Source organism: Pantherophis guttatus, chromosome 3 (genome assembly GCF_059756535.1).
Source record: "Pantherophis guttatus breed Tessera chromosome 3, ASM5975653v1, whole genome shotgun sequence".
Lineage (NCBI taxonomy): Eukaryota > Metazoa > Chordata > Lepidosauria > Squamata > Colubridae > Pantherophis > Pantherophis guttatus.
This window is the reverse complement of record NC_142065.1, coordinates 104,041,601-104,065,606: the sequence shown is the minus strand read 5'-3', so window position 1 is coordinate 104,065,606 and position 24,006 is coordinate 104,041,601. Positions and strand designations below refer to the sequence as shown.

Sequence of the window (24,006 nt, the reverse complement as noted above, 5' to 3'; positions counted from 1 at the left end):
AGATCCCTTGCAAATTAGGCTCCCACCAGAAATCCCACTGTATCCATAAGGTATCTGGGGGAGACCACCAATATGGGTCTGGCCTTGCATAGGGCCCAATCTCTAAAAGGGGAACTTTCACTCAAAACGTGGTTATTCTCATCTACAATCCCTCCGCATGCAGTGTAAAGGGAGGCACACACCGCACGGATGCGTTTTAAAAGTCAGGCAACTTTTCAGTCAGTCAGAAATTCATATCCACCATGAATCAGTTACAAGGAGCTGAGAGCAATAGGATCTAGGTGCTGAGTACATTACTATCTGTTGCATAAAATAATCTACTCCCTTAAGAAAAACCAAAGCATTTGGAGACTGCAACAAGGCCACTTTATAAGCATCAAGAAAATGAGAGGTCATTCAATGAAAAAAAGATTATGTAGTAAAAGTGACGATGTAAAAGCTGTCACATGACGACATGAATAATTAATTTATGACCAGGGATGAAATGGCAAAAATTTGACAACAAGGTGTCTGATGGAAAGACCAGGTCCACACGCGAAGGTCCAATTAAACTGATTTAATGCCAAACAGTCTATGTGTCAACTCGCAAAGGTCCCGTCGGAACGCTGAAACTATGCACAGAATCTTCTCAACTAACAATTAGCACTTGCTTGGAGTTAGACAATAGACAACAGAATTCAGGGTTGGACTTACAGCTTGAGCAGACTACTCTGGCACTGCATAAGAGTGAACGTATGTGTCTGGTATTCAGGGACAGTTGCATACGTGTTCCTTTTATACATCAGCAAATTTTAACATTCCCTGCTTGTATGTGCCTTGCCTTCCCCCATTTCCCATTAGGAAGCCTGAACCAATAGTGCGCATGCAGGAGCGCACCTCTGCACAACCCACAGTTGGAATTTGGGAGGTGTTTGTGTCAGCCTGTATTGCTTCATGTTCAGGAGCTCATGGTACCGGAGAGTTTTTGTTCCTCTTTCCCTCCATCCATTAACCGTGTGAGATAAAGGGATGAGAAAGTGTGAGGAAGTCACCCAGGAACGTCTATGGTTGGACTTGAACCGGGAGGCTCCTTGTTCCTCATCTAATACCTTGACTGCTGCATCACAATTGATCTGAACTCTCAACTTTGGTGGTTTACTTACATTTGTCCTTGTGGAACCATTCTAAAATTTCTTAGTCTTAGCTTAAGATCTCCAAGGAGAGCCAATGTTCTTCTGAAGCTGCCTAGAGCTTAACTGTCTTTTTCAGACCCAATGGGGTCGATAAAGTGGGGGCTTTGATGTCCACAGTTGGGAGGAAAAATTGATGGCTGTCAATTCTCTAATCTTCTCTCCCTTCGCTTTAGAATGTTCTCCTAATGTCCAGCTGAAACCCTTCCATCTTTTGATTCTGTCTTCTGAAGCACCAGAGGCAAGATGGACTCTCTCTCAGGAGAGACAGTAGACTTCCAGAGACTTCTGGAGACAGTAATTTCCGTTCCCTTTAAAATTCTCTTTACGAGACTAATCAGTAACTCTCTCGACATGTCGTCGTGCTAGAGTTAAAAGGCCTCCCCACAGACAAGAGAGGAGACAGGACGACCCTCCCTCAGCCACCTTGCCCACAGCTGAACTGTTCCAAGAATCAAGAGAGTCACATAAATCTGTTCCACCCTTGACATGGGCAATCTGCCACTTGAGAAAATTAACCAGTGTTGTGTTCCTGGTACAGATGTGTCCCAAGGATTTCTCCACAGGCCAAATAGGATGGTAAAGTTGGATGGTAATTCACCAGAGGGATGAAACAAAGCAGACACATGCTAGAAATTGAGAAATGATTGGAGTTTTTGGAATCATTTGTGAGTGGTCATTTAGTAGATGGACACTTGTTGAAATGGTGTGACCTCAAGATAGTCATTGTTGCAGAAAGGACCCCACCCACTGAGATGGTTTCGTGCCCTGTAATGGTTCCACTCCATCGCACTCCAGAAGCAAAGGGCATTTGGTATAATGGACATAGTAGAAGCACCCCTAAACTCAAGCCTGATAAACAGCCAAGCATTTTTGAGGTTGTTCTGAAATTAGTAAAAAGCGAAAGAATGTTTCAATGGTGTTGTAGCCCAAGCTCCAATACCACACGATAGTGGACAGCCATTGATTGATTTGAGCACGAGGAGGCATAGGAGGGGGTATCTGCTATCTGCCATGACACTGTGAGGCATACAAGTTGCACCTCTAGCATCTATCCACAGCTAGATAAAAGATTAAGACATAGTAGACCATGTCATGAAACACTGATTGTGATGACTTTGACTGCTACATATATATATATCCAGGATCCCAATCCTTGTGCTGAGGTGTTGAGGAGTTGAGGTGCTGAGTTGCGGAGGAGCTGAGGTGCTGAATTGTGGAGGTGTTGAGGAGCTAAGGTGCTGAAGTGCGGAGGTGCTGAAGTGCGGACGTTCTGAGGTGTTGAAGTGCTGAAGTGCAGAGGTGCTGAAGTGCTGAGGTTCTGAGGTGCTGAAGCGCTGAGGCGCTGAAGCGCTGAGGAGCTGAGGTGCGGAGGTGCTGACGTGCGGAGGTGCTGAAGTGCTGAGGAGCTGAAGTGCGGAGGTGCTGAAGTGCTGAGGTGCTGAAGTGCGGAGGTGTTGAGGAGCTAAGTACTGAGGTGCTGAAGTGCTGAGGTTCTGAGGTGCTGAAGTGCTGAAGTGCGGAGGTGCTGAAGTGCTGAGGTTCTGAGGAGCTGAGGTGCGGAAGTGCTGAAGCGCTGAGGTGCTGAAGCGTCGAGGAGCTGAAGTGCGGAGGTGCTGAAGTGCTGAGGTGCTGAAGTGCGGAGGTGTTGAGGAGCTAAGTACTGAGGTGCTGAAGTGCTGAGGTTCTGAGGTGCTGAAGTGCTGAAGTGCGGAGGTGCTGAAGTGCTGAGGTTCTGAGGAGCTGAGGTGCGGAAGTGCTGAAGCGCTGAGGTGCTGAAGCGTCGAGGAGCTGAAGTGCGGAGGTGCTGAAGTGCTGAGGTGCTAAAGTGTGGAGGAGCTGAGGATCCTGGTAAGGACACACCTCCGGAAGGATGACCCAGCGTGTCACAGGTCACACTTCGAGAGAAACTACTGAGATGTCATCACCCCATAGCACCAAGCCTTGATGACATGTTTGCTTGGCAAAATTTTGTTGCTAATCCCCATTTTAAATAGAATACCAAGAAGACCTCTGCTATTTGTTGGTGGCCGCAAAACAATGAGCTTGTTTTTCATGTGAAGCTCTCATCACTATTGCAAATTTTATTGATGCAGTTGTGATCGCAATCAATCTCACAAAAAGTAGTACTGCCTAAACTGTGAGAAAGCAACTTATTGGGCTACCTTTGGGGAAAAAGTGAACGCTTTTCTCACGCGCTAAATCAAAAATTTTACCTCTAGAAATTGTTAGCGTCTGTTGTGGTTTGAAAGGAAAAAAGTTCCTTAAATTAAAAGACTTTTCATGGGGAATATTATAACACGGCCAGTTATATAGATCATTCTAGATACAGTAGTTTAGCAGGTCCATGGTTGTATCTCCTACATAGTAGGATTTACATTTTGAAAACAAAGTTAGTGTTGATGTTTCTTGTTATAATATGGAAAGTGAAAAGTCCTGGAGAGGGATGGGCAACCAGGTGCTATCCAGGAAGATTGGACTGTGTTTCCCTCAGTTATTAGGGGAGGCAAAGGGAGTTGCCTTTTCAAGCACTTAGAGCCTGACTACCGAAGAGAATGTGAAGAGAATGCGTTTCAGCAGACGTTGAAGTCTGCGGGAGAAAACAAGAAGCTCCACCGCTCTTTGGAGACTAAACTATTAGGCAGATGGGAGATGGCCTTTTCCTGCATCATTCCCAGAGTTTAAAAGGCACTCTTGAGGAAGCTGCATTTGGCTACAGCTCTGTCTTTAACTCACGTCGTCACGGCGGCATCACGTGACATATCTGGACTTTTTTTTCTCCTTCACTAAACCGGGTGTGGCTGTGGCCAGCATGTGACCCACCGAGCCCACGGGCTGGGAGCTTGACACAGCCCTGTCCTAAAGGATCAGATTAGAGGACCTGGAGGGCAAATATCATTTAAAAATGAGGTGCTATTGTAGACATTGTGTCTCAAGATCTACATTCCAATTTTTGAAATAAAAATGTTAAAGCTATTCTGCATTCTAACCTATTACCTTACCTTCTAGTTTCCATCACTGATTTTGCGATGGAAAACCATTTGTTGAGAAGATTAAGAGAAACCATGAAACGTCTCAAAAAAGAGGTAAGAAAAAACATTTGTTCATAGGCTGTCACAGTAAATGCTATTCTCAAGTGTGATAAAACGTATAGATATTTGAATAGGTAGGTAGGTAGGTAGGTCGGTCGGTCGGTCGGTCGGTAGGTAGGTGGGTAGGTAAATAGGTCGGTCGGTCGGTCAGTCCCTGAGAATCAAACACAAATAAGTGGAAGGAAAGCAAAGAGAGAGACCCAGAGTCTCTATTGCAACTTGGGCAGCCAAATAAGTTGGATGAATGAATCAATGAACTTGCAGAGCTATCTTAGGTCATTGTAAGTATTGATTTAACATACTTAATAGGCCAAGTTGCTAATGGAGATTTTACATGACTTTTAGCAGGAGTACTTTTCGTTTTTTCTGCACTTAAAATGAAAGGGCTGTTTGGGGATATAGTAGAAGGACTCCCTATCTGTCCCATTCCTATTCCCAAGAATAGGAATGGGAATTTTTCAAGAGGAAGCAGGACTTTCTTTTTTGTTTTCCTTGAAGATGTTTAGATTCTCATCCAAGAAGCTGCTCCAGTTGTGGACGAACATCAAAATCTTCCAGGCCGGGGTGCAAACTTTAGATGACAGAAATACAGTTGGCACCGCAGATTTGAAGCTGAAACTATCTTTAACAACAACCCAAGTCACATAGAGCTGTTGTTAGAAAAATTAGTGGCTTGAATCACTGTCAATTTGTTTGTTTTTTTAAATGGGGTATTTTGTCATGGCAGGAAGAAACATCCAGACTTCCTCTTCTGTCATCTACCACAGAAGAACGGAGACGTGCTGAGGTAATTGTTAATAATGCATGTGCAACATATTTTAGATAGTGTACATGTTCGCTTTCTATTTCCATTACATATATGAGATCCACACACACACACCCCTATTCAATACAAACTAGTTTATTTGTAATTTCTAATAAAGAATGGCAATTATCAGAGTTTGTGCTAATTCTTGGTTCGTTCCTTCCTTGCCACATTAGCTACTTTCTTTGGCCCTATACAATAGTAACATAAAATTTAGATGATTCATATTTGGTTTGAACCACTGTCTTTTACATTTCCTAAACAAATTAACTAAAACTAGGTCTTTCTTTTTTTTTATCCCAGCGGGAATACTCTTTATTGCCTGTATTGAACATCTACAGCAATAAATTGGGAGTTGCACATGTGTGTGCTCATCTTGGAATGCATGATTTTAATATGCACAAATATGCTTGTCTACACCCCTGACTCTTTTCCTAAAGAGGAACTTTAAAGTAACATCCTCTTTACACTGACATCACAGAGAATTAATGGAAAACAAATTCATGTAATTCTTCTCATGATCATAAAGTGTATCTCCTTGAAGAAATTTTCGTAATGAAGAAAATTATCAAGCAAACATCTACAATTCATTTTATGTTTTTCATTCTTCACGGAACTGCCAGGTTTCCAGGCGTCCAGAAAATATTAGGATGCAGCTGGACCAGGATTTAAATTTAAGGATGCGTTCCCATCAGGTAAGCCATCTAGCATGTGAGGAATCTTTTGAGCGTGGATTAAATAATTCACGTCGTAATAAGAGGGGAAGAAGCCCAGTGTGAGTGATGGGGTAGTGGGGGTGGGGGTAGGGAGTGGGCTGATATGGAAATATATTCCTGACTTGTGATGTACTTTTGTTTCTCTAGATTGTTCACACCAAAACCGAAAGACTGGAAGTAGATCTGAAGAGAGCGAGGAACCAGAGTTATGCGTAAGTCATGGCATACGCCATACCTTTATGTGGTGCACAAACATTTTAGGTATCCTCTACACTACAGAATGACTTCTGAAAAGAGTTTAGTAACAATTTGCTGTTTATTATCTTGAGGGTTTATTAATACCCTTGTTACGCTCCCTCATAAACAAGGTCCGGGCGGAGCATGAGATAACAAGGGTATTGATACAATTAATATACGCTCCCTCATAAACAAGGTACTACTATCTCTGAGAGACCAACTTGTTGAAATATGTCGACAGTTAGGCATTTGTGAGCAGTGAGAACTTTCCCCATATCCTACATCCATAACTTTACTTTGCTTCTGAAAATCATTTTGAATTTGTTTGTGCCTTTCATGGAACATATTTAGAAAAAAAGAAAAATAAATGGTCAAAGCATTATTTCCTGGGCATTGACGTACACGCACAAACGTGGCGCACGAAAGCGCACGCACGCACGCACCCACCCATGAAGGTATTTTTAATGTGTTTTAATTGAAGAAAAGGAGTGATCATTCAAGTAAAAAAGCTCATTCTTTTACAAAGGGAGCTAATTTCTCTCCGATCTTCATAATTTGCAGAAAGACAATGGAAATGTCAAAACTCCTGACAGAGAAAGAGGAGCTGGAATTAAAAGTTCAGGAGCTTACAAATAAAAATCTGCAACTGGCCAAAGAAAAAGAGGAACTCTTCATACTCTGCAAAGAGTATGAAGAAAAGCTGAGCAGGTGAGCTAGTAACCCTGACTTCCTCTTCCTTTCTCAGCTATTTCAATTAGTTTTAATGTTAAACGAGTATTATGATTCAAATAAAAATACCTAAGGGGGCTAATTTCACTCTGCTCGTGATATTTTATAGGGAAAAGAGTTCAGATGAGCCTGGGCAGCTGGACAAAGTCAGACGAGAAAATGAGAGTCTCAGCTGCAAGCTTAAAAAATATGCTGGAGAAAATGTAGAGCTCCTACGGGAAAATAATGACCTTAAAGAAGAATTTTATAGGTGAGAAATGTTTAGATCGAACTTGATTTTTTCTTTCCAATTCAAATTTATTTATTAGAGCCCTTAAGCCAGATATACCGGATGAAAGAAATGTTCCATTCTTTTATATGTATGTATAACTGAATAAGAGAAGAGCAATAGGTATAATGGAATGCAAAAATAATTAAGAATGTAGGTATGCTTAGAAATTCAAGTAAAAAATGAAGAGGGCTAATATCTCTTGTCCTCATAATTTACAGAAAAAGAGCAGTAATAGCAAAGCTAACGATAGAAAACAAAGAGCTGGAAATGAAGACAGAGATCCTGGCCTTCAAAAATATTGAGTTGACCGACGAGAAAGAGGAGCTCTGCCGAGAGTACGAAAAAAGACTGTGGAGGTGAGAAATTTTTAGATAGCCACCATGAATTTCCTGTTCCAGAATTTCACATTAGGTTCCCCTTATCTTAGAAAGCTTGGGAAAACCTGAACATCTCCTTACTTCAGAAAGAAATTAATGAATTATGGCTCATTATACTTTTACATATACAAATCTAGGAGTTAATCTCATGGAAGTGAATGGGAAGATATGTATAGGAGAGATCTTTTAACCTCCAACCCCCGCTGCCCAACAATATTCATACACTTCTACACACTTTATACACAAGAGTGAGAGTTTCCTGACATCAAAGCAGTTCCCATCCTTTTTAAATTAAGAATGCTTTGTTGTTGGTCCAGATTCACATCTAACCTTCTGGCTTTTTCTAGAGAGACACAACTGAGGAAGGGCCGCTGCCCCTTAATGATGGACCAAGACCAGATGGAGCAGAGACCCAGCAGCAGAGAGAGCAAAGGAGGCTCTGTGAGTCTCTGCCAAACAAGGGCAGACATTACCGAAAACAAGACAGAAGCTCAAGACAAAACGAAGCCTCAAATCAATTTGAGATATCAATTAAATAAGAAATGGCTTAAGGCTTCAGTAGACAGCCTCAAAATCAGAACATCTAAGGAACCCGGGCAAAATATACTGAGGTGGCTTCAGCAATCGCTGAAAATCCTGAAAGAGGATTCCTCTGAACTGTACACCCTGCCCGAATGGCTTAAAGCATCCACTACCAACCTCCCGAAGGAATGTGCTGAGGCATCCAGGGGGGATGTGAATGATTGGCTAGAAACATCGATAAATCATCTCCAAGAAGAAGGGCCAGAAACCTGTGATTTAGATGTGCAGGGATGGCTTGAAGCATCTATTATAGGCATTCAACATCTACAAAAATCCAAGTCGAGCCAGAAAAAAGGGATGGCTGGAAAAATCAATAGAGAACCTCAAGAAGCAATGTCCTGAAGGATCTCTGGTGAATAGATTAGAATGGCTTCAAGGATCCTTAGAAAGCCTGTCACTTTCTGGAGAACCTAGACCAGTTCTTGAAAAATGGCTTCGACAATCCTTAAAAAACCTGCAAGACGAAGGTCCTAAAGTATCTAAACCAAAACCAAGCCAAAAAATGACTTGAAATATCTATAAAGAATCTTGAGGAGGAAGGACACCTAGTTACTCGGGAATGGCTTGAAGCCTCTATTAAAGGCGTTCAGGATCTACAGAAGTCCACGGTAGAGATTAAAAGAACTCTGAGGAAGAGATGGTTTGAAAAATCAATAGCAAACCTCAAGAAGCAATGTTCCGAAGGACCCGTGGAAAATACTTTACAATGGCTTCAAGGATCCTTAGAAAGCTTTTTATTTTCTGAAGAACCCATACCGCATCTGGAAAAATGGCTTCAACGATCCCTGAAAAACTTGGAAAAGGTCCTGAAACATACAAGCAAGATGCCAAAAATGGCTTGAAATATCTGTAAATAGCTTCAAAGAGGAAGGACCTGAAGCACCCCATCTAGGTACTCGGGAATGTCCTGAAGCATCTATTAAGGGCATCCAGGATCTCAAATACTCTAAGGAATCAAAAACAAGCATGGTAAAGAGGAAGGAGAGGGTGATTTGGGTAGAACCTGCTTGCTCTGAAAGAAACTTATGGGTGGATGGATGGCTTCAAGCATCTTTAGCAAGTTCAGAAAGAATGGTCCTAGTGCATCCAAAACAGATATGCAAGCATGGCTACAACCATCTCTGAAAAACCTCAGACGAGAATCCCCGGAAGAAGCCAGAAAGAATGGCTCTTGGAATGCATAGAAAATGTCCTGAAGAAATCGTGCAATATGTGAATGAGTAGCTTGAGATAGTTTTAAATCACCTCCATGGGGAAGAGCCTGAAACCTCCCATCCCATCCCATCTTGGTACAGACTTGTCTCTCATTTCTGCTGCTTCTAGGGTTACTGGGATCAAGATGACCAAATGTACAAACTGGAAACCTATCAGCAAGTATTTATTGTTGTGGTTTTCCAAAACTTCTTGGGCCTTTTTGGAGTGAGTGGCATACTGTTTTCCTAATGGACGTTGGTATTACAGCAGGAGCTTCATAACCAATGAACGCTTGTCATCAACAATTGCGATTATCTAGACGCTGCCTTAAGTTGGGTGGGAGGAGAAAAGAAAGAGAGTGGAAGGAAAAAGAAAAGAAGAAGCGATTGATATGGAGGAAGAAAAGGAAAGAAGGGCCAAACGACAAGCATGATTTATGCCAAAATGCCAAGAATGGATAGACAACCGTAGAGCACGGACAAAGAAAGGATAGACCAAGATTGCATATGCCATACAGGCTGTGTCACCTGTACCAACAACTCACTAAAACAAAGAGATCCTTGTGAACTAGGAATTATGCCAGTGAGAGCTGGATGATTCAGGAAGATAACCATCAAAGTTAAATAGTCTTCCCTGATGGCCTATCAAGAAATCTCAAGCCAAGTGAGATATCAGAAAAGCTGTCACCAAGGAGCTAGCTGAAGAAATGCATTTAAGCATTAGTTTAGAAATTAGATCAGTCAGCAATGACAACAATTTTAGATGCACGCCTCTGTTTCTATGTGCGATGTATGAAGAGGAAGCATTTTTCCTAAAAATACATATTACTGGTCCACAGCCCATGTGAATTTGCCCTACCTAGACATAAACAAAATGAGATATCATTCTGTAACTAAGAGGTTAGTTCACGGATCAGAAGGTCTGGAAATAGCTTCCCCATGAACTCAACAGATATCTTAAACAAGCCATGATAGCCTAGGTCAGCACATTTAGGAAAAGAACAAGACAGATTTACTCGTCATGGCTGTGGTAAGGATTTCTGAAGCATCTTGATGAGAAGCACTGTGAATACTGTATCATCTCTGGTGGAGAATCTGTGGGCCTCCAGTATTTTGGGGGTAGAAATTTCCAGCTCATGAGCTTTCTCTCCGAGGCTGGAATCCGGGAACATCTGCAGCCCTCCTTTTGAGAGAAATGCCGTGTTTTCACCTGATTCTTACAGGAGAAGTGTCAGCTAAGTTTCGGCATGTGCGCTACTCTTTTGGACCATTTCAAATGGGTCTTCACCGTTGATCATTTTGTTTGTTTGGAGTCAACTGACCTACGTGTATAAAATCATATAGGGAACCACGTGCAGCTCTCATCGAAAAGCCAGATGTGAAAGCTGGAAGCTTTGAAGGTGAAAAGGAATCAACCAAAATCAGAAGTGCTCCCCTGAGTGCAGCGTTGCTAGCATAACAATGCAGCCTATGTGGAAGGAAGGGGATGCCTTATCAGGAAACGTGTCAGACTTCCATGCCCGTCCGACAGTTATGGACCACGGTCTTGTCTTTTGTGTGGGGCTGTACGCCCAGGGCCTCAGAGCATCACCATTGCTTGAAATGGGGTTCCCAGCAGCAAAAGAGCGATCATTGGACTTGATGGTGCAGGAGTATGAAGGGAGTTCCAGAAAAAGTGCAGACTGCAGGAACCCTTTCAGCAGGTCGAAAAAGGCTCCCCACCCATTTGCACTACTCAGGTGACCCTGAGGACCAAGCAAACCTCCAAGTGGCCTCAACGACTCTCTAAAAGAATACAAATGACCAGCTGTCTGCAAGGAATATCAATCCTTCCATTCCCACCATCCAATCAGACCTGAAGAACCTTCTTGGTTGAGAAGCGAAATGACTTCTAAGACTTGATGCTTTCGTCTATTTAATTTGCCTTCTACAGCACGTTGCTATCACGTGACGTTCCATGACATTTTTTACCTTTGGGGAGCTGGTGTGGGCATGGCCTGTGCATGGGGCATACGGCCTGAAGGCCGCCAGTTTGACATCCCTGTTCTACAGGTACTTAATAAAGCCTGAAATCTCCTCGTTAACTGGTTTGTTCGTTGTGTTTGGATTCTCAAAGAGCCATTTATCTGGCCCCTGGGCCATTGCCTGATACTTTGCGAAAAACACACACAGACAGACACGTAAACATATCTGATTTATCATATCAGATTTATTTACTTTGAATAACATGTAAATTAACAATCAAACAAAGGAGCCACCTAAACAAATTTCCTATTCAGATGCAATTGTGCCAAGAGGCCAAGATCCCTTGCAAATTAGGCTCCCACCAGAAATCCCACTGTATCCATAAGGTATCTGGGGGAGACCACCAATATGGGTCTGGCCTTGCATAGGGCCCAATCTCTAAAAGGGGAACTTTCACTCAAAACGTGGTTATTCTCATCTACAATCCCTCCGCATGCAGTGTAAAGGGAGGCACACACCGCACGGATGCGTTTTAAAAGTCAGGCAACTTTTCAGTCAGTCAGAAATTCATATCCACCATGAATCAGTTACAAGGAGCTGAGAGCAATAGGATCTAGGTGCTGAGTACATTACTATCTGTTGCATAAAATAATCTACTCCCTTAAGAAAAACCAAAGCATTTGGAGACTGCAACAAGGCCACTTTATAAGCATCAAGAAAATGAGAGGTCATTCAATGAAAAAAAGATTATGTAGTAAAAGTGACGATGTAAAAGCTGTCACATGACGACATGAATAATTAATTTATGACCAGGGATGAAATGGCAAAAATTTGACAACAAGGTGTCTGATGGAAAGACCAGGTCCACACGCGAAGGTCCAATTAAACTGATTTAATGCCAAACAGTCTATGTGTCAACTCGCAAAGGTCCCGTCGGAACGCTGAAACTATGCACAGAATCTTCTCAACTAACAATTAGCACTTGCTTGGAGTTAGACAATAGACAACAGAATTCAGGGTTGGACTTACAGCTTGAGCAGACTACTCTGGCACTGCATAAGAGTGAACGTATGTGTCTGGTATTCAGGGACAGTTGCATACGTGTTCCTTTTATACATCAGCAAATTTTAACATTCCCTGCTTGTATGTGCCTTGCCTTCCCCCATTTCCCATTAGGAAGCCTGAACCAATAGTGCGCATGCAGGAGCGCACCTCTGCACAACCCACAGTTGGAATTTGGGAGGTGTTTGTGTCAGCCTGTATTGCTTCATGTTCAGGAGCTCATGGTACCGGAGAGTTTTTGTTCCTCTTTCCCTCCATCCATTAACCGTGTGAGATAAAGGGATGAGAAAGTGTGAGGAAGTCACCCAGGAACGTCTATGGTTGGACTTGAACCGGGAGGCTCCTTGTTCCTCATCTAATACCTTGACTGCTGCATCACAATTGATCTGAACTCTCAACTTTGGTGGTTTACTTACATTTGTCCTTGTGGAACCATTCTAAAATTTCTTAGTCTTAGCTTAAGATCTCCAAGGAGAGCCAATGTTCTTCTGAAGCTGCCTAGAGCTTAACTGTCTTTTTCAGACCCAATGGGGTCGATAAAGTGGGGGCTTTGATGTCCACAGTTGGGAGGAAAAATTGATGGCTGTCAATTCTCTAATCTTCTCTCCCTTCGCTTTAGAATGTTCTCCTAATGTCCAGCTGAAACCCTTCCATCTTTTGATTCTGTCTTCTGAAGCACCAGAGGCAAGATGGACTCTCTCTCAGGAGAGACAGTAGACTTCCAGAGACTTCTGGAGACAGTAATTTCCGTTCCCTTTAAAATTCTCTTTACGAGACTAATCAGTAACTCTCTCGACATGTCGTCGTGCTAGAGTTAAAAGGCCTCCCCACAGACAAGAGAGGAGACAGGACGACCCTCCCTCAGCCACCTTGCCCACAGCTGAACTGTTCCAAGAATCAAGAGAGTCACATAAATCTGTTCCACCCTTGACATGGGCAATCTGCCACTTGAGAAAATTAACCAGTGTTGTGTTCCTGGTACAGATGTGTCCCAAGGATTTCTCCACAGGCCAAATAGGATGGTAAAGTTGGATGGTAATTCACCAGAGGGATGAAACAAAGCAGACACATGCTAGAAATTGAGAAATGATTGGAGTTTTTGGAATCATTTGTGAGTGGTCATTTAGTAGATGGACACTTGTTGAAATGGTGTGACCTCAAGATAGTCATTGTTGCAGAAAGGACCCCACCCACTGAGATGGTTTCGTGCCCTGTAATGGTTCCACTCCATCGCACTCCAGAAGCAAAGGGCATTTGGTATAATGGACATAGTAGAAGCACCCCTAAACTCAAGCCTGATAAACAGCCAAGCATTTTTGAGGTTGTTCTGAAATTAGTAAAAAGCGAAAGAATGTTTCAATGGTGTTGTAGCCCAAGCTCCAATACCACACGATAGTGGACAGCCATTGATTGATTTGAGCACGAGGAGGCATAGGAGGGGGTATCTGCTATCTGCCATGACACTGTGAGGCATACAAGTTGCACCTCTAGCATCTATCCACAGCTAGATAAAAGATTAAGACATAGTAGACCATGTCATGAAACACTGATTGTGATGACTTTGACTGCTACATATATATATATCCAGGATCCCAATCCTTGTGCTGAGGTGTTGAGGAGTTGAGGTGCTGAGTTGCGGAGGAGCTGAGGTGCTGAATTGTGGAGGTGTTGAGGAGCTAAGGTGCTGAAGTGCGGAGGTGCTGAAGTGCGGACGTTCTGAGGTGTTGAAGTGCTGAAGTGCAGAGGTGCTGAAGTGCTGAGGTTCTGAGGTGCTGAAGCGCTGAGGCGCTGAAGCGCTGAGGAGCTGAGGTGCGGAGGTGCTGACGTGCGGAGGTGCTGAAGTGCTGAGGAGCTGAAGTGCGGAGGTGCTGAAGTGCTGAGGTGCTGAAGTGCGGAGGTGTTGAGGAGCTAAGTACTGAGGTGCTGAAGTGCTGAGGTTCTGAGGTGCTGAAGTGCTGAAGTGCGGAGGTGCTGAAGTGCTGAGGTTCTGAGGAGCTGAGGTGCGGAAGTGCTGAAGCGCTGAGGTGCTGAAGCGTCGAGGAGCTGAAGTGCGGAGGTGCTGAAGTGCTGAGGTGCTAAAGTGTGGAGGAGCTGAGGATCCTGGTAAGGACACACCTCCGGAAGGATGACCCAGCGTGTCACAGGTCACACTTCGAGAGAAACTACTGAGATGTCATCACCCCATAGCACCAAGCCTTGATGACATGTTTGCTTGGCAAAATTTTGTTGCTAATCCCCATTTTAAATAGAATACCAAGAAGACCTCTGCTATTTGTTGGTGGCCGCAAAACAATGAGCTTGTTTTTCATGTGAAGCTCTCATCACTATTGCAAATTTTATTGATGCAGTTGTGATCGCAATCAATCTCACAAAAAGTAGTACTGCCTAAACTGTGAGAAAGCAACTTATTGGGCTACCTTTGGGGAAAAAGTGAACGCTTTTCTCACGCGCTAAATCAAAAATTTTACCTCTAGAAATTGTTAGCGTCTGTTGTGGTTTGAAAGGAAAAAAGTTCCTTAAATTAAAAGACTTTTCATGGGGAATATTATAACACGGCCAGTTATATAGATCATTCTAGATACAGTAGTTTAGCAGGTCCATGGTTGTATCTCCTACATAGTAGGATTTACATTTTGAAAACAAAGTTAGTGTTGATGTTTCTTGTTATAATATGGAAAGTGAAAAGTCCTGGAGAGGGATGGGCAACCAGGTGCTATCCAGGAAGATTGGACTGTGTTTCCCTCAGTTATTAGGGGAGGCAAAGGGAGTTGCCTTTTCAAGCACTTAGAGCCTGACTACCGAAGAGAATGTGAAGAGAATGCGTTTCAGCAGACGTTGAAGTCTGCGGGAGAAAACAAGAAGCTCCACCGCTCTTTGGAGACTAAACTATTAGGCAGATGGGAGATGGCCTTTTCCTGCATCATTCCCAGAGTTTAAAAGGCACTCTTGAGGAAGCTGCATTTGGCTACAGCTCTGTCTTTAACTCACGTCGTCACGGCGGCATCACGTGACATATCTGGACTTTTTTTTCTCCTTCACTAAACCGGGTGTGGCTGTGGCCAGCATGTGACCCACCGAGCCCACGGGCTGGGAGCTTGACACAGCCCTGTCCTAAAGGATCAGATTAGAGGACCTGGAGGGCAAATATCATTTAAAAATGAGGTGCTATTGTAGACATTGTGTCTCAAGATCTACATTCCAATTTTTGAAATAAAAATGTTAAAGCTATTCTGCATTCTAACCTATTACCTTACCTTCTAGTTTCCATCACTGATTTTGCGATGGAAAACCATTTGTTGAGAAGATTAAGAGAAACCATGAAACGTCTCAAAAAAGAGGTAAGAAAAAACATTTGTTCATAGGCTGTCACAGTAAATGCTATTCTCAAGTGTGATAAAACGTATAGATATTTGAATAGGTAGGTAGGTAGGTAGGTCGGTCGGTCGGTCGGTCGGTAGGTAGGTGGGTAGGTAAATAGGTCGGTCGGTCGGTCAGTCCCTGAGAATCAAACACCAATAAGTGGAAGGAAAGCAAAGAGAGAGACCCAGAGTCTCTATTGCAACTTGGGCAGCCAAATAAGTTGGATGAATGAATCAATGAACTTGCAGAGCTATCTTAGGTCATTGTAAGTATTGATTTAACATATTTAATAGGCCAAGTTGCTAATGGAGATTTTACATGACTTTTAGCAGGAGTACTTTTCGTTTTTTCTGCACTTAAAATGAAAGGGCTGTTTGGGGATATAGTAGAAGGACTCCCTATCTGTCCCATTCCTATTCCCAAGAATAGGAATGGGAATTTTTCAAGAGGAAGCAGGACTTTCTTTTTTGTTTTCCTTGAAGATGTTTAGATTCTCATCCAAGAAGCTGCTCCAGTTGTGGACGAACATCAAAATCTTCCAGGCCGGGGTGCAAACTTTAGATGACAGAAATACAGTTGGCACCGCAGATTTGAAGCTGAAACTATCTTTAACAACAACCCAAGTCACATAGAGCTGTTGTTAGAAAAATTAGTGGCTTGAATCACTGTCAATTTGTTTGTTTTTTTAAATGGGGTATTTTGTCATGGCAGGAAGAAACATCCAGACTTCCTCTTCTGTCATCTACCACAGAAGAACGGAGACGTGCTGAGGTAATTGTTAATAATGCATGTGCAACATATTTTAGATAGTGTACATGTTCGCTTTCTATTTCCATTACATATATGAGATCCACACACACACACCCCTATTCAATACAAACTAGTTTATTTGTAATTTCTAATAAAGAATGGCAATTATCAGAGTTTGTGCTAATTCTTGGTTCGTTCCTTCCTTGCCACATTAGCTACTTTCTTTGGCCCTATACAATAGTAACATAAAATTTAGATGATTCATATTTGGTTTGAACCACTGTCTTTTACATTTCCTAAACAAATTAACTAAAACTAGGTCTTTCTTTTTTTTTATCCCAGCGGGAATACTCTTTATTGCCTGTATTGAACATCTACAGCAATAAATTGGGAGTTGCACATGTGTGTGCTCATCTTGGAATGCATGATTTTAATATGCACAAATATGCTTGTCTACACCCCTGACTCTTTTCCTAAAGAGGAACTTTAAAGTAACATCCTCTTTACACTGACATCACAGAGAATTAATGGAAAACAAATTCATGTAATTCTTCTCATGATCATAAAGTGTATCTCCTTGAAGAAATTTTCGTAATGAAGAAAATTATCAAGCAAACATCTACAATTCATTTTATGTTTTTCATTCTTCACGGAACTGCCAGGTTTCCAGGCGTCCAGAAAATATTAGGATGCAGCTGGACCAGGATTTAAATTTAAGGATGCGTTCCCATCAGGTAAGCCATCTAGCATGTGAGGAATCTTTTGAGCGTGGATTAAATAATTCACGTCGTAATAAGAGGGGAAGAAGCCCAGTGTGAGTGATGGGGTAGTGGGGGTGGGGGTAGGGAGTGGGCTGATATGGAAATATATTCCTGACTTGTGATGTACTTTTGTTTCTCTAGATTGTTCACACCAAAACCGAAAGACTGGAAGTAGATCTGAAGAGAGCGAGGAACCAGAGTTATGCGTAAGTCATGGCATACGCCATACCTTTATGTGGTGCACAAACATTTTAGGTATCCTCTACACTACAGAATGACTTCTGAAAAGAGTTTAGTAACAATTTGCTGTTTATTATCTTGAGGGTTTATTAATACCCTTGTTACGCTCCCTCATAAACAAGGTCCGGGCGGAGCACGAGATAACAAGGGTATTGATACAATTAATATACGCTCCCTCATAAACAAGGTACTACTATCTCTGAGAGACCAACTTGTTGAAATATGTCGACAGTTAGGCATTTGTGAGCAGTGAGAACTTTCCCCATATCCTACATCCATAACTTTACTTTGCTTCTGAAAATCATTTTGAATTTGTTTGTGCCTTTCATGGAACATATTTAGAAAAAAAGAAAAATAAATGGTCAAAGCATTATTTCCTGGGCATTGACGTACACGCACAAACGTGGCGCACGAAAGCGCACGCACGCACGCACCCACCCATGAAGGTATTTTTAATGTGTTTTAATTGAAGAAAAGGAGTGATCATTCAAGTAAAAAAGCTCATTCTTTTACAAAGGGAGCTAATTTCTCTCCGATCTTCATAATTTGCAGAAAGACAATGGAAATGTCAAAACTCCTGACAGAGAAAGAGGAGCTGGAATTAAAAGTTCAGGAGCTTACAAATAAAAATCTGCAACTGGCCAAAGAAAAAGAGGAACTCTTCATACTCTGCAAAGAGTATGAAGAAAAGCTGAGCAGGTGAGCTAGTAACCCTGACTTCCTCTTCCTTTCTCAGCTATTTCAATTAGTTTTAATGTTAAACGAGTATTATGATTCAAATAAAAATACCTAAGGGGGCTAATTTCACTCTGCTCGTGATATTTTATAGGGAAAAGAGTTCAGATGAGCCTGGGCAGCTGGACAAAGTCAGACGAGAAAATGAGAGTCTCAGCTGCAAGCTTAAAAAATATGCTGGAGAAAATGCAGAGCTCCTACGGGAAAATAATGACCTTAAAGAAGAATTTTATAGGTGAGAAATGTTTAGATCGAACTTGATTTTTTCTTTCCAATTCAAATTTATTTATTAGAGCCCTTAAGCCAGATATACCGGATGAAAGAAATGTTCCATTCTTTTATATGTATGTATAACTGAATAAGAGAAGAGCAATAGGTATAATGGAATGCAAAAATAATTAAGAATGTAGGTATGCTTAGAAATTCAAGTAAAAAATGAAGAGGGCTAATATCTCTTGTCCTCATAATTTACAGAAAAAGAGCAGTAATAGCAAAGCTAACGATAGAAAACAAAGAGCTGGAAATGAAGACAGAGATCCTGGCCTTCAAAAATATTGAGTTGACCGACGAGAAAGAGGAGCTCTGCCGAGAGTACGAAAAAAGACTGTGGAGGTGAGAAATTTTTAGATAGCCACCATGAATTTCCTGTTCCAGAATTTCACATTAGGTTCCCCTTATCTTAGAAAGCTTGGGAAAACCTGAACATCTCCTTACTTCAGAAAGAAATTAATGAATTATGGCTCATTATACTTTTACATATACAAATCTAGGAGTTAATCTCATGGAAGTGAATGGGAAGATATGTATAGGAGAGATCTTTTAACCTCCAACCCCCGCTGCCCAACAATATTCATACACTTCTACACACTTTATACACAAGAGTGAGAGTTTCCTGACATCAAAGCAGTTCCCATCCTTTTTAAATTAAGAATGCTTTGTTGTTGGTCCAGATTCACATCTAACCTTCTGGCTTTTTCTAGAGAGACACAACTGAGGAAGGGCCGCTGCCCCTTAATGATGGACCAAGACCAGATGGAGCAGAGACCCAGCAGCAGAGAGAGCAAAGGAGGCTCTGTGAGTCTCTGCCAAACAAGGGCAGACATTACCGAAAACAAGACAGAAGCTCAAGACAAAACGAAGCCTCAAATCAATTTGAGATATCAATTAAATAAGAAATGGCTTAAGGCTTCAGTAGACAGCCTCAAAATCAGAACATCTAAGGAACCCGGGCAAAATATACTGAGGTGGCTTCAGCAATCGCTGAAAATCCTGAAAGAGGATTCCTCTGAACTGTACACCCTGCCCGAATGGCTTAAAGCATCCACCACCAACCTCCCGAAGGAATGTGCTGAGGCATCCAGGGGGGATGTGAATGATTGGCTAGAAACATCGATAAATCATCTCCAAGAAGAAGGGCCAGAAACCTGTGATTTAGATGTGCAGGGATGGCTTGAAGCATCTATTATAGGCATTCAACATCTACAAAAATCCAAGTCGAGCCAGAAAAAAGGGATGGCTGGAAAAATCAATAGAGAACCTCAAGAAGCAATGTCCTGAAGGATCTCTGGTGAATAGATTAGAATGGCTTCAAGGATCCTTAGAAAGCCTGTCACTTTCTGGAGAACCTAGACCAGTTCTTGAAAAATGGCTTCGACAATCCTTAAAAAACCTGCAAGACGAAGGTCCTAAAGTATCTAAACCAAAACCAAGCCAAAAAATGACTTGAAATATCTATAAAGAATCTTGAGGAGGAAGGACACCTAGTTACTCGGGAATGGCTTGAAGCCTCTATTAAAGGCGTTCAGGATCTACAGAAGTCCACGGTAGAGATTAAAAGAACTCTGAGGAAGAGATGGTTTGAAAAATCAATAGCAAACCTCAAGAAGCAATGTTCCGAAGGACCCGTGGAAAATACTTTACAATGGCTTCAAGGATCCTTAGAAAGCTTTTTATTTTCTGAAGAACCCATACCGCATCTGGAAAAATGGCTTCAACGATCCCTGAAAAACTTGGAAAAGGTCCTGAAACATACAAGCAAGATGCCAAAAATGGCTTGAAATATCTGTAAATAGCTTCAAAGAGGAAGGACCTGAAGCACCCCATCTAGGTACTCGGGAATGTCCTGAAGCATCTATTAAGGGCATCCAGGATCTCAAATACTCTAAGGAATCAAAAACAAGCATGGTAAAGAGGAAGGAGAGGGTGATTTGGGTAGAACCTGCTTGCTCTGAAAGAAACTTATGGGTGGATGGATGGCTTCAAGCATCTTTAGCAAGTTCAGAAAGAATGGTCCTAGTGCATCCAAAACAGATATGCAAGCATGGCTACAACCATCTCTGAAAAACCTCAGACGAGAATCCCCGGAAGAAGCCAGAAAGAATGGCTCTTGGAATGCATAGAAAATGTCCTGAAGAAATCGTGCAATATGTGAATGAGTAGCTTGAGATAGTTTTAAATCACCTCCATGGGGAAGAGCCTGAAACCTCCCATCCCATCCCATCTTGGTACAGACTTGTCTCTCATTTCTGCTGCTTCTAGGGTTACTGGGATCAAGATGACCAAATGTACAAACTGGAAACCTATCAGCAAGTATTTATTGTTGTGGTTTTCCAAAACTTCTTGGGCCTTTTTGGAGTGAGTGGCATACTGTTTTCCTAATGGACGTTGGTATTACAGCAGGAGCTTCATAACCAATGAACGCTTGTCATCAACAATTGCGATTATCTAGACGCTGCCTTAAGTTGGGTGGGAGGAGAAAAGAAAGAGAGTGGAAGGAAAAAGGAAAGAAGAAGCGATTGATATGGAGGAAGAAAAGGAAAGAAGGGCCAAACGACAAGCATGATTTATGCCAAAATGCCAAGAATGGATAGACAACCGTAGAGCACGGACAAAGAAAGGATAGACCAAGATTGCATATGCCATACAGGCTGTGTCACCTGTACCAACAACTCACTAAAACAAAGAGATCCTTGTGAACTAGGAATTATGCCAGTGAGAGCTGGATGATTCAGGAAGATAACCATCAAAGTTAAATAGTCTTCCCTGATGGCCTATCAAGAAATCTCAAGCCAAGTGAGATATCAGAAAAGCTGTCACCAAGGAGCTAGCTGAAGAAATGCATTTAAGCATTAGTTTAGAAATTAGATCAGTCAGCAATGACAACAATTTTAGATGCACGCCTCTGTTTCTATGTGCGATGTATGAAGAGGAAGCATTTTTCCTAAAAATACATATTACTGGTCCACAGCCCATGTGAATTTGCCCTACCTAGACATAAACAAAATGAGATATCATTCTGTAACTAAGAGGTTAGTTCACGGATCAGAAGGTCTGGAAATAGCTTCCCCATGAACTCAACAGATATCTTAAACAAGCCATGATAGCCTAGGTCAGCACATTTAGGAAAAGAACAAGACAGATTTACTCGTCATGGCTGTGGTAAGGATTTCTGAAGCATCTTGATGAGAAGCACTGTGAATACTGTATCATCTCTGGTGGAGAATCTGTGGGCCTCCAGTATTTTGGGGGTAGAAATTTCCAGCTCATGAGCTTTCTCTCCGAGGCTGGAATCCGGGAACATCTGCAGCCCTCCTTTTGAGAGAAATGCCGTGTTTTCACCTGATTCTTACAGGAGAAGTGTCAGCTAAGTTTCGGCATGTGCGCTACTCTTTTGGACCATTTCAAATGGGTCTTCACCGTTGATCATTTTGTTTGTTTGGAGTCAACTGACCTACGTGTATAAAATCATATAGGGAACCACGTGCAGCTCTCATCGAAAAGCCAGATGTGAAAGCTGGAAGCTTTGAAGGTGAAAAGGAATCAACCAAAATCAGAAGTGCTCCCCTGAGTGCAGCGTTGCTAGCATAACAATGCAGCCTATGTGGAAGGAAGGGGATGCCTTATCAGGAAACGTGTCAGACTTCCATGCCCGTCCGACAGTTATGGACCACGGTCTTGTCTTTTGTGTGGGGCTGTACGCCCAGGGCCTCAGAGCATCACCATTGCTTGAAATGGGGTTCCCAGCAGCAAAAGAGCGATCATTGGACTTGATGGTGCAGGAGTATGAAGGGAGTTCCAGAAAAAGTGCAGACTGCAGGAACCCTTTCAGCAGGTCGAAAAAGGCTCCCCACCCATTTGCACTACTCAGGTGACCCTGAGGACCAAGCAAACCTCCAAGTGGCCTCAACGACTCTCTAAAAGAATACAAATGACCAGCTGTCTGCAAGGAATATCAATCCTTCCATTCCCACCATCCAATCAGACCTGAAGAACCTTCTTGGTTGAGAAGCGAAATGACTTCTAAGACTTGATGCTTTCGTCTATTTAATTTGCCTTCTACAGCACGTTGCTATCACGTGACGTTCCATGACATTTTTTACCTTTGGGGAGCTGGTGTGGGCATGGCCTGTGCATGGGGCATACGGCCTGAAGGCCGCCAGTTTGACATCCCTGTTCTACAGGTACTTAATAAAGCCTGAAATCTCCTCGTTAACTGGTTTGTTCGTTGTGTTTGGATTCTCAAAGAGCCATTTATCTGGCCCCTGGGCCATTGCCTGATACTTTGCGAAAAACACACACAGACAGACACGTAAACATATCTGATTTATCATATCAGATTTATTTACTTTGAATAACATGTAAATTAACAATCAAACAAAGGAGCCACCTAAACAAATTTCCTATTCAGATGCAATTGTGCCAAGAGGCCAAGATCCCTTGCAAATTAGGCTCCCACCAGAAATCCCACTGTATCCATAAGGTATCTGGGGGAGACCACCAATATGGGTCTGGCCTTGCATAGGGCCCAATCTCTAAAAGGGGAACTTTCACTCAAAACGTGGTTATTCTCATCTACAATCCCTCCGCATGCAGTGTAAAGGGAGGCACACACCGCACGGATGCGTTTTAAAAGTCAGGCAACTTTTCAGTCAGTCAGAAATTCATATCCACCATGAATCAGTTACAAGGAGCTGAGAGCAATAGGATCTAGGTGCTGAGTACATTACTATCTGTTGCATAAAATAATCTACTCCCTTAAGAAAAACCAAAGCATTTGGAGACTGCAACAAGGCCACTTTATAAGCATCAAGAAAATGAGAGGTCATTCAATGAAAAAAAGATTATGTAGTAAAAGTGACGATGTAAAAGCTGTCACATGACGACATGAATAATTAATTTATGACCAGGGATGAAATGGCAAAAATTTGACAACAAGGTGTCTGATGGAAAGACCAGGTCCACACGCGAAGGTCCAATTAAACTGATTTAATGCCAAACAGTCTATGTGTCAACTCGCAAAGGTCCCGTCGGAACGCTGAAACTATGCACAGAATCTTCTCAACTAACAATTAGCACTTGCTTGGAGTTAGACAATAGACAACAGAATTCAGGGTTGGACTTACAGCTTGAGCAGACTACTCTGGCACTGCATAAGAGTGAACGTATGTGTCTGGTATTCAGGGACAGTTGCATACGTGTTCCTTTTATACATCAGCAAATTTTAACATTCCCTGCTTGTATGTGCCTTGCCTTCCCCCATTTCCCATTAGGAAGCCTGAACCAATAGTGCGCATGCAGGAGCGCACCTCTGCACAACCCACAGTTGGAATTTGGGAGGTGTTTGTGTCAGCCTGTATTGCTTCATGTTCAGGAGCTCATGGTACCGGAGAGTTTTTGTTCCTCTTTCCCTCCATCCATTAACCGTGTGAGATAAAGGGATGAGAAAGTGTGAGGAAGTCACCCAGGAACGTCTATGGTTGGACTTGAACCGGGAGGCTCCTTGTTCCTCATCTAATACCTTGACTGCTGCATCACAATTGATCTGAACTCTCAACTTTGGTGGTTTACTTACATTTGTCCTTGTGGAACCATTCTAAAATTTCTTAGTCTTAGCTTAAGATCTCCAAGGAGAGCCAATGTTCTTCTGAAGCTGCCTAGAGCTTAACTGTCTTTTTCAGACCCA

General features: G+C 42.3%; 2 protein-coding genes across 3 annotated transcripts; both read left to right on the top strand.

Annotated features, from left to right (window-relative positions):
* Positions 1–1,100: 1,100 nt before the first annotated feature.
* Positions 1,101–11,255, top strand: LOC132711369 (uncharacterized). 2 transcript variants are annotated; one of them, XM_087890118.1, is made up of 9 exons: positions 2,937–3,020; positions 4,179–4,255; positions 4,989–5,048; positions 5,690–5,761; positions 5,930–5,994; positions 6,581–6,727; positions 6,858–6,998; positions 7,238–7,375; positions 7,744–11,255. In XM_087890118.1, exons 2-9 carry the CDS (start codon positions 4,199–4,201, stop codon positions 8,318–8,320), a joined length of 1,257 nt encoding a protein of 418 aa, XP_087746244.1. In that variant the 5' UTR covers positions 2,937–3,020; positions 4,179–4,198; the 3' UTR covers positions 8,321–11,255. The 2 variants fall into 2 exon arrangements, with proteins under 2 accessions (XP_087746245.1, XP_087746244.1); XM_087890119.1 differs by having other exon boundaries at positions 1,101–4,255.
* A 2,962-nt stretch (positions 11,256–14,217) lies between these two features.
* Positions 14,218–22,536, top strand: LOC148114713 (uncharacterized). Its single transcript, XM_087890116.1, has 9 exons — positions 14,218–14,301; positions 15,460–15,536; positions 16,270–16,329; positions 16,971–17,042; positions 17,211–17,275; positions 17,862–18,008; positions 18,139–18,279; positions 18,519–18,656; positions 19,025–22,536. The coding sequence occupies exons 2-9, from the start codon at positions 15,480–15,482 to the stop codon at positions 19,599–19,601; spliced, it is 1,257 nt and encodes a 418-aa protein (XP_087746242.1). The 5' UTR covers positions 14,218–14,301; positions 15,460–15,479; the 3' UTR covers positions 19,602–22,536.
* Positions 22,537–24,006: the final 1,470 nt, after the last annotated feature.

Excerpts from the sequence above, each read along its gene's own strand:
- LOC148114713 (XM_087890116.1), top strand. The coding sequence starts at position 15,480 with ATGGAAAACCATTTGTTGAGAAGATTAAGAGAAACCATGAAACGTCTC. Across the intron at positions 15,537-16,269 it reads TGAAACGTCTCAAAAAAGAG|GAAGAAACATCCAGACTTCC; the intron begins GTAAGAAAAAAC and ends TTGTCATGGCAG. Across the intron at positions 18,280-18,518 it reads CTTAAAGAAGAATTTTATAG|AAAAAGAGCAGTAATAGCAA; the intron begins GTGAGAAATGTT and ends CATAATTTACAG.
- LOC132711369 (XM_087890119.1), top strand. The coding sequence starts at position 4,199 with ATGGAAAACCATTTGTTGAGAAGATTAAGAGAAACCATGAAACGTCTC. Across the intron at positions 4,256-4,988 it reads TGAAACGTCTCAAAAAAGAG|GAAGAAACATCCAGACTTCC; the intron begins GTAAGAAAAAAC and ends TTGTCATGGCAG. Across the intron at positions 6,999-7,237 it reads CTTAAAGAAGAATTTTATAG|AAAAAGAGCAGTAATAGCAA; the intron begins GTGAGAAATGTT and ends CATAATTTACAG.